Below are 10,185 nucleotides of genomic sequence, written 5' to 3' on the forward strand. Positions count from 1 at the left end.
GTCCCCTATGACTAACCTGGGGGTCTCAACTGCCATCTCGGAGATCACCTCGAGGAGCTCGGGCAGGGCCGCTGATGCATAGCGAGGAGCCAGGTATACAATCAGCAAGCCCAACTGTCTCCCTGGGCCCCACTTCACACATAGGGACTCACAACCGGTTATCTGTGGCACAGTGGACTCTCTTGGCTCAAGACCCTCCCTTACAATAACTTGTGAAAGACATCTTTACTTTGATATTCCACAAATAGGCTAACTACTTAAGATAATTAAAACTCCTTATTAGTAAATCCCTAGTTGTTTTTACGCTTCCATTATTTAAGTAGCATATTTTATTATTTAGAAAATAATTGAATATTATTTAATATCTGAAATATGAATGGAATCCTCACTAATAATTTATTGATCCTATTATAGAACAATCTAAATTACTCATTGAAAAGACAGATTTTAATCTTCCCGGCATAAATCTGGAATTTTAAAAGTTTGCTTTAATGGGAAATTTTATACAGATAATCCTTGACTTAGAACAGTTCACTTAGTAACTGTTCAAAGTTACGACGACACTGAAAAAAGTGACTACCATTTTTCACACTTATGACCTTTATTATGATTGTGTGTTTAAAATTCAGATGCTTGGGAACTGGTTCATATTTATGACCTTTGCAGTATTCCAGGGTCATATGATAATCTTTTGCAACCTTTTGACAAGCAAAATCAATGGGCAAGCCAGTAACCGTGTTACTAACTTATCAACAGCAGTAAGTCACTTAACAACTGTGGCAAGAAATGCCATAAAATGGGGCAAAACTCACTTATCTAATGTCTCACTTAACAAAAGAAATGTTTCAATTGTGGTCATAAATTGAAGACTACCTATATTGACATTTTATCTTTAATTTTTTTTAGAACACAAATAATACAAACAGTACATATGTCACCGTGAAAGACCGAAATTGGTGAATGTCGACATTCACCGGTGAATGTCGACACATACCAATTTCGGTCTTTCACTGTGACATATATAACGAGTCAGCGTAACACTTTACTTTTGCTTTTCAATTCGCGGCGTTCTAACCGCGCAGGATCGCAGGTTTTTTAAAAAAAGAACTCCGCGAACAGAAGACACTTAAAAGGAAGCGAGGAGCCGAGGTATTAGGGTAAGGGTATTAGGGTATGGGTGTCTAGAGGATAAGGACATACACCAAGCGACTATGTGAATGTTGACATTCACCGGTGAATGTCGACATTCACCAGATTTCGGACTTTCACAGTAACACATATACATCTGAATACAAAAAAAAAAAAAAAAAAAAGGAAAAGGAAAAAACCCACATATTACAGTGCACCCCCACCCCCTGGAGACCTCCCCCCACCCTATATTTCTTCATCTATAACAACTAAAAGATATACAATATATTCCAATTGTGCCCTTATACCCTCCAAAACAGCATATATTGAGTAGGTTTGCCTTTGCCTTCCACCAACATGGATTTTATAAAATCCCCCATATTTCATTATAATTATTTACTTATCCCTTTTTTAAAATTTAATTTCTGTTGTTAATTTATCATTTGTTGCCATACTCCAAATTTCATTATACCACTAATTTCTTTTAATATCCCAATTTCGTCCCAAATATTTAGCCATCACTAATCTAGCTGCCATTATCAAATTTACAATCAATTCCTTTTTTGTTTCATTTATGTCCCATTTTTCCGCCAGCAACAGTAATGCAATCCTTGGTGACATATATAGATTTACATTCAACAGTGCTCCAATTTCTCTAAACACCACGTCCCATATTTTTTGTGCATTATCACAATGCCACCACATATGTTTATACATTCCAGCCTCTTTCTTGCACTTCCAACAAATATTTGTATATTTACCATCTATTTGATTTAATTTACGTGGTATTAGGTACCACCTCCATATTACTTTATATCCATTTTCTTTAACTCTAACTGACATATTCTTATATACTCTTCTATTCCAAATATTTTTCCAATCACTGACATGTTATCTTTTACGTTAAAAAATGATCTTGCAATATTATTTGCTCTTTGATCATTGGAAGTATGTGAAAAGTTTCAAATTCCAGGAGCAAAAAAAATGATTTTTTTTAAAAATAAACAATTCTACACCAACAGTATTTTTTTTAATGAAGTCCTCAACGAAGCAAATGCTTTCCTGGATTCAAATTTCAGAATGCCATGTTTGGAAGTTCTTCCAACTAAAAGAGCAGAAAGAGATGCTCAGAAGTAAACTGAGACTTTATAGATATGCAGCAATACCAGCAAATTTAAGATGCTCAAAAATAGTCTCTTTTAAAACTGAGGCTCTGGGGGTTCTGAATGATCAGGTTTCTATAACAGGGGCCCTTATACATGGATTAGTAGCATAAGTCTGTATTTTGATTTCCAGATTTACTTTGAAAATGTCTACATAAATTGACAGCAATTCTCAGGTCATGTCTTCCTTCTTATAGATTATATAATATTATGTATGTATGTATGTATGTATGTATGTATGTATGTATGTATGATACATTTTCAGATATGCTTAAATCACAAAGCAAAATAATTTGTTTTCTCTAGCAGTGTGCCTTGATCAGACGTGCAAGTTGAGATATGCAACAAAAACTTGCAGGAACAAAATTAGACTTGCAGCCACCATGTATCCACTCATCCTGAAATCACTGTTAGCATTCGGAACATTAATTGTAAGGCAGGCAAAGCAAACAATAGTTGAACACAATGGGATGAATCTATTTATCCTGATTACCCACCTCAGAAAGTTCCTCTTTGCGCAACTTAGTCTCCAGATCTTTCAACTGATTTTGAACATCTACTTGCAAGAAGCCGTGTATCAAACTCAGTTTTTCTTTAACACATTCCTAAAAGCCAGAAGGGGGGGAAAGACTAGGTGAGTACCACAGGTAGCAACCCAGGTCTGCAGAAGCTTCCCAAGCTATAGAAGCAGAATGATATTTCATGGTTCATCATGGGAAGGGTGCAGTGAGAAGTTTGTGACTTACTCTTTCACCAAGGCCATCTTCATCCCTCTCGAGATCTTTCAGCCTGTTTTTAAATATCAAAACACAAAGACATCACAAATTAGTTTTGTTTTGCCCTCTTGAATTTTGGAGGAAATTCACCTCTGAAATGAAAGCCAAGTTAGAGGATCAACAACCAATTTAAATATACACAAGCCCTTTGATTTTCTGTGACTTTTGTCACAGAATGAATCACAGTAAGATATACTAGAACAAATTCAGAAATGACTCACTGACACTGTCATATTGTGCTAAGCCCAGGTTTAAGTATGGTTTGTTGAACAGATTATACGTTGGCTTGATAGACATAAAAACACAAATCCATGAACAGCCAAACCTCAGTTTGGCATAGTACAATACATGTGAACCAGACTGTTGTGGGCAATAAAAGGAGATCCTTCACTGAATGAAGATATTAGCATTCCATCAGTGCACTTCTTTTCCATACTGGAAAGGACAGCAAGAGAGAGTATGTAAAACCTGAGGCTTCCTCTGGATCACTGTTAGAATCCAAGAAATAAAGGATCATATTAAAAATATCCTTTAGGGCTGCAACAATATTTGTCATGTTGTGCTTAGACGGGGCAGCTTCTAAAGTAAATGAAGCCTGAAGTCATTAGCACTAAAATCAATGGAAATACCTGACAGTCAGGAACAGTATTTGTGTTACACTTTAATCCCTGCATGCATAATTTAAACATATTTTGATTGGGCATCTTGCTAAAAGCAGTTCAGATGATGTTTCGGTTGAGGAAAGAATTCTCACACTTTTAGAAGATAAACTACCTCAAGTACTTGCACTGAACATAATTAAAACTGGTGATTGAGAATTTAATCCTCATATATCAATAAGTCTAGTGTAAGGTATGTAAAGTATGGTTTGGCAGCCACCTGTCAGGCATAAACTAAGGATAAAATGTCCAGATATAAGATAGGTGACCCACTCTTCATTCTAGGGAAACAAGGAATCCATATATTCCTCTTCCCCATTAAAATATTTGAACTGTCCACTTGGAAAAACCCCCCAGTAAACTCAATTTGTGTTTTAAAGTCAGGCAAAAATCACTTCTTGCACTGAGAGTAGGCTGGCTGGTCAACCTGACATCCAAGAAACCCACAAACCAATAGGATTTGTTAACATTATTCCTCTGATATTGCTTCTACCAGATTCTAATGGGCACACCTTACATTCATATGCACAGCTTCCTTTATCCAGAGCACCTGCAAATCCCTTAGGTTAGGCCAAAGGAAAATACCTGTACCGGAAAGTAATAGGCCTTCTCTGGCTGACTGGAAAAACCACTTAGCTCCCATTGTCTTAGTATGAGTAAAACAGATGAGCTGGCAGTAAATGCTAATGTAATAAAATTAACTTGTTTAACCCAAGGCCAGACAAGGCAAAAAAGGGAAAACTAGCTTAATTTAAACCATCTTTCCTAAACTTGATGATATCTTTTGGGCTACAAATCCCACCATGCCCAGCTACCTCAAGCAATCCAAGGGCTTGAAGGAGGCTGCAATCCAATTTATCTAGAGGCCCCCATATTGGGGAAAGCTAGTTTAACATTCCAATAGAAGTAATCAAAATTAAAGGAGGAAAAAATCGACATCAGTTAATATATATCTCTAAAATAAGATGGTATTAAAGTTCAATTTATAGAGAAAATATTCAATTTATCCCTTTATCTTGGAGGAGGCTTCCGATTGAGAAGAGTAATTCCACAACCAAGAATAGTTCTCTTAATTTCTATGCAGTGGAGGTATAGAGGGAGCCCAAAGCCTCATCTCATACTTCAGATTGAAATCTATAGCTGCCAACATAAAGGCAGAGGTAGCGATTAAAAGCACAGGTAATGATTTCCACACACAAACACAAAATTTATTCATAGACTGAAAAACGTGCCTTAGGGCTTCAACCTTTTTTTACAGGAAATACTGATTTTGTGTAATTACCTGACTTCCTTTGATCCCTTTTTTATTGCAGTACCAGTTAAAATAACCATTTCACTAGATTAAAGGTAAAGGTTCCCCTCGCACATATGTGCTAGTCATTCCCAACTCTAGGGGGCGGTACTCATCTGTTTCAAAGCCAAAGACCCAGCACTGTCTGAAGATGTCTCTGTGTCATGTGGCTGGCATGACTAAATGCCAAAAGCGCACGGAATGCTGTTACCTTCCCATCAAAGGTGGTCCCTATTTTTCTACTTGCATTTTTTACGTGCTTTCAAACTGCTAGGTTGGCAGAAGCTGGGAGCTCACTCCATTAGGTGGCGTTAGGGATTTGAACCGCTGACCTTTCTGATCAACAAGTTCAGTGTCTTAGCCATTGAGCCACCGCTAGATTACTAATATAGTAAAACAGGACAAACTGAATGCCTAGCTTTCTATCTGCTTTCACCTAAAGCTGTATCATAAGTTAGAAGTGTGAGAAACAGAACACAAAATATGGGTATCATGGAAAAAGAGTTTTCTTCTGGCTCAAAGGACTCTTTGTACTACTGACCTCATAGTTCAGAGTGAGCACACTGCCCCAGAGACAATGGCATGTAAACAGGTAAAAAGAAATTATAGGTAGATTCTGGGCCAAAGATTTCCTATCTTCTTTCAAAACAAAACAGTGGTATACCTTCTAGTAAAGGTAAACAGTTATAGAAGAATATATTAATATTTTCTCCTGGATCTCATCATTCAACTGTGCAGCCATACAAGAGTCTGGTGCACATGAGACAACAGTGTTAAGACCCTCTTTGGATTACATTTCATTTACTCCCATGAGTAAAGATAGTCAGAAATATGGCCAAAATGTCAACAGCAATACCAGAGAGCAAAGTATTTCTACTACTCCAGTGAAGGCAAACACTTTCCTGCGGAGGCATACCAGGGAACTGCTCTCTCCATGTATATTCTGCAAGTACTAATTTATATTCCAGTTATATAATTTAGCAAGCTATATGGCTATACTGCTCTTTTACAAAGATCTCTTCATTCAAAAACTGGCTTTCCCCCCCTTTGCCTACTGCCCTGATAGAGAAAAATATCTCTGGAGAATCCAGATATGCTTCAGGTTAGAATTTCCACATTTAACACTATGTCCTAGAACTAATACAGACTAGGTCATCAAAGAAGGATGTCAGCTGTTATTATTATAGCATTTTAAGTACAATAGTCATCATCATTTAAAGTGGGCCATACTTACTCCAATTAACATGTTTACCTTTTAACTTTTCATTCATATTGTTCATAATGCTGCTTTACTTTGTAAAAACATCCCCACCTTCATCTCATGTGAAATTAAAATATTTCAGCTTCATGCATTTGACAGTTGGGCCAGAGTTCTAAGAGTTTCCACAAGTACTAAAACTATTACTACTACAAAGAACTAGCTTTTAAAATTGCAACAAAGGTCTTGAGTTATCCCTCTGTGTACGCTCTTCCTCTCATCTTTAGCCATTATGGCTAAATTTGCCACAAAGTTGGTTTATGTTCTTGATCACCTGCACAAACAATCGCTCCGATATAAGCTCTCCTTTACTGTTGTAGCCTGAATATAAGATTTGTTTAGGGTCAGTCAGCAGAACTTTATAAAAAAAAATAATGAAGGCAAACCTTGAACCATCCCTCCACTGTCAAAATAAGTTATTTAAATAATTATCAGAAATGAATCATTTTCATTCTACAAAATCAATATGCCACAAACAATTACTGCAGCAATTGTAAAAAAAAAAGAATAAATTTAAGTTTCTTTCTGACTTTTCTGTTTCTCCATATTTGCAAACAATATTTTTAAAAGAAAGCAACCTCCTGGACCATTGACCCATCAGAGTAACAGAAAACCTTCAGCTTCACATTGCTTCTTGGTTAATCATGCAATTTGTAAATTTCCTGCCAAAGCAAACTAGCTGAGGTTTCATTTTAAAACATTCAACCAAAGCTGTTCAAAGTTTTACTGTGCGGTCGTATTTCTCTATAGTGGACTCATTGCTCCCCACCGTCAATGCAAGACAGGGCAAGGGAGCACTCCAAGATACAAGGAAAATTTAAAGAACTTTGCTGTTACAAGTTTCTCTTATGACCACATAAACCATGTCAAAACCAAAGGTGACAGTTCCATAATAGAAATTAGAAAGAAGAGTTTTATTCAGCTAGAAATGTTAACTCAAGATGGGATTTCATTGGCAATCCTGCCAAGAATGGCAATACATACAACTGTCATGAAAATTGGGGCAAGAGAATAAATGAGTTGAGAAAAATCCCAGTGCTTAAGTTCTGTCTGAAGGACAGGTAAGCAAGTTCCCACCCATTGCTGACTCCAGACAACAGCAACACAGACTCTCTCAGAAGGAAGGAGATATTCAAATAGCTGTACCAGGTGGTATAAGCTAATGTGCTTGCTCACAACGGTCATAGTAAGGAAGGCTTACATATAGGGAGCACAGGAGCTTGCAGGCAATTTAATGAGAAGCTGAAAAAGAAAGAGAAGGAGCATTTTCCTTCTTCCGAGCTCTCCATGGTGACACAAAAGTCAACCCATTCCCAATAAGCACTCATTTTGGGGCTCCATTTGCAGGCAGGCCTGAAGAACTACCTAAAGTAGACTTGAGAGCTAGAACACAAAGATTTAGCAGATACTAAAGAAGCATGAGAGACCAATATTTATTTTGTCTCCAAATTTACTTTTCTGCCGAGAAAAAAAAAAGAATAGTTGTACATATAATCTATTTTCTATCAACCTTAAGGGGGCTTATAGAATTTAAAACCTAAAGTTGATGAATGGTAAAATCCAAATGCTTTCCCATAGTACAAAGAAACTGACATGTCCATAGCACACCAGTGAAGTGAGGAGGCTGGGTTGGGGAAAAGAGAGAAAGAGTGTTTCCCATGTTTCTCTGGTGGAGGATAGCTATCCATTCCAGTGAAAGCGAGGAAGCTAAAAGGACTTGGAAAAAGATAACTTGTTTTGAGCCAAAGTGAAAATATGCACAGCACTGATTATTTGGGGCAATTGTCAATAATAATTCTGCCCAGGGAAAGAGATCCAACAAAAAACCCACCTCCTTCAGAAAGAGCCAGGTTCCTTTGAAATGCAGCACGCTGCTGGAAGTGCCAAAGAGCAGAAAGCCACTACCCCATCCTGCAAGCTCATGACTGCCAACAACCCAACCCATGTCAGCCCCCCCCCCCTTTATTTTTATGCAGAAGTCAGGGCATGTTAACCAATGCTTCCTGAACTGCGTGTGTGCGCCTGCGTTAATCCTTGCCCTAAACACAAACAAATGTTCCCGCCAAGATGCGCTTTCAACTGGAAAAGAAATACGTTTTCACTTCCTGTCCCAGATGGCAATGGGTGGCATAAGGAGAAAAAAAGGAAGGCCAGGGGAAAGATGAGGCCCATGTCCTTGTGAGATATTCAGCGCCTAATTAATGTCTGATGCAGTGATTCATATTCCTTACACTCCCACCCCCACTCAAAAAGAAGCTGGCACCTTTGAATGTTTTTAGTAAAGATTAACAATCCCCTCACTTCCGATTCCTCTTTTCTTTTCTTTTTTTAATAGTTGCGGTAGAGAGCGGCAATTCTATTCAAGAGATCCCAAACCTGAAGGGGATCTAAAAACCTGATAAGATAATTATCTTTATTGATTTTAGGAATTACTCTAATTGAACTATTTTCTGTTACTTGACAAGTGGTGGGGGTGGGGGAGCGGGAAACTAGCGCAGTGGTCAAACAATCCTATGAACAAGAAACAGAACAGATTCCCCCTTCCCTTCATCCAAGTAAATATCTTCTCCCTCCAAGAGGGGGGGAGGAAGCATACAGCATTATGTAAAGAATTTCAAAGGCGTTGCACTCCTGGTCACTATCTCTGCCTCCAAAGTGGGGAAACTCCCCAATTAAGGATATACCCTTTTTTTTTCAAACTAGGGAACCACAAAAATGCTTTCTCCTAGTCTCCCCACCCGGCCAAGGGCACCCAAGTGACTCAGAAATCCACTGCAGGCTACTAAAAGTGGGGGAGTTTGGGGGAGGGGGAGACCTAGCACCTTCCTTTACTTCTCTCCGTATAGTTCCTGGCTCCCTTGTCGCACTTCCCCCCTTCGGGAACTTTTTCGTTCTCCCTGCATAACCCAACGGCCGCGGGACACGTTTGGGGAAGCGGAATATCGAAACCGGGAGCCCGGGATTGTCAGTTTGGGAGCAGAGGCTCACCATCAAACAGGAAGAGGATAGGAAGCACGAGGGGGTCCCGCTCGCCTTGTCCCGAAATGCAAGGGAACGGGGGGTGGGTGGGAGAGGCTACGGGGACTATGAAGGGTGGAAACCCCGCTCCCCGCCCCAGGGGTGGCCGAAGAGCAGCCCCGGCCACCGCAGAAGCTGTGCGCACGGGGCGGAGGGGGTATAGGTCATCGTGCCCTCGGGACAGGACGGGGGAGCGAATAACCCTCGGCCGGCGATCCGCCGACCGAGCCCCCCTAGCGCCGACTACTCACCGCCTGCGCAGCTCCTCCGGGGTCAGCGGAGCGGCCTGGGCGGGCATCGGGACCGGCAGGACAGCAGGCAAGGATCCGACGGGAGCCGATTTGGCGCGCACCGGGGAGGGAGGGGGCGGAGCGGCTTCGGGATAGACCATCCTGCAAAGCGGGGGGAGGAGGAGGAGAAGGGAGGGGGGAAAGGGCGGAACTTATGAAATAGCCATTCAGGGAGAGGAAGAAACCAAACGGCGGTTTGTGGAGGGGGGGAGAGGGAGATGGGGGACGGGCGATCGGGGAGCGCGCGCGGGAGCTTCGCTGTGCAAAGCCCGGGCTCGTTATTTTTGCCTTTCTGGTTTTCGGCGCTGCTGGGAGAGTTAGGCTGCAGGGCGCGGGAGAACAACATTTCGGCTCCCCCCACCCCTGATTTTAGCTAAAGCAGCGAGGATAGATTGCCCATACAGATAATAATAGCATAGGCAATTTCGCTGGTTCAGTTCAGTCCGGCACTTCCCCCCCTTCCCCTGACCACTTGGAAAATTCAAATAAAAAAGGCAGTAACCTTCCCCTACACAGCTTCTTCCCACAGTATTTGGATATTCCAAACATGTGGCCATTCAGATCATTCGTGTTTTCCTGATGCGTAGAGCTGTTTGGGGCTC

At 40.4% G+C, this 10,185-nt stretch overlaps 1 protein-coding gene across 1 annotated transcript in view; it reads right to left on the reverse strand.

Annotated features, from left to right (window-relative positions):
• DNMT1 (DNA methyltransferase 1) overlaps positions 1 to 9,697 on the reverse strand; it is a 59,785-nt gene extending 50,088 nt beyond the window's left edge. The window contains exons 1-3 of the mRNA XM_081937076.1: positions 9,545 to 9,697; positions 3,038 to 3,080; positions 2,789 to 2,896 (exon numbers count right to left, since the gene is read on the reverse strand). Coding sequence (XP_081793202.1) covers positions 2,789 to 2,896; positions 3,038 to 3,080; positions 9,545 to 9,684 — 291 coding nt within the window. The 5' untranslated portion in view covers positions 9,685 to 9,697. The remainder of the gene's footprint in view (positions 1 to 2,788; positions 2,897 to 3,037; positions 3,081 to 9,544) is intronic.
• Positions 9,698 to 10,185: the final 488 nt, after the last annotated feature.

This window comes from Natrix helvetica, assembly GCF_964273705.1.
Source record: "Natrix helvetica genome assembly, chromosome: 1".
Classification (NCBI taxonomy): domain Eukaryota; kingdom Metazoa; phylum Chordata; class Lepidosauria; order Squamata; family Natricidae; genus Natrix; species Natrix helvetica.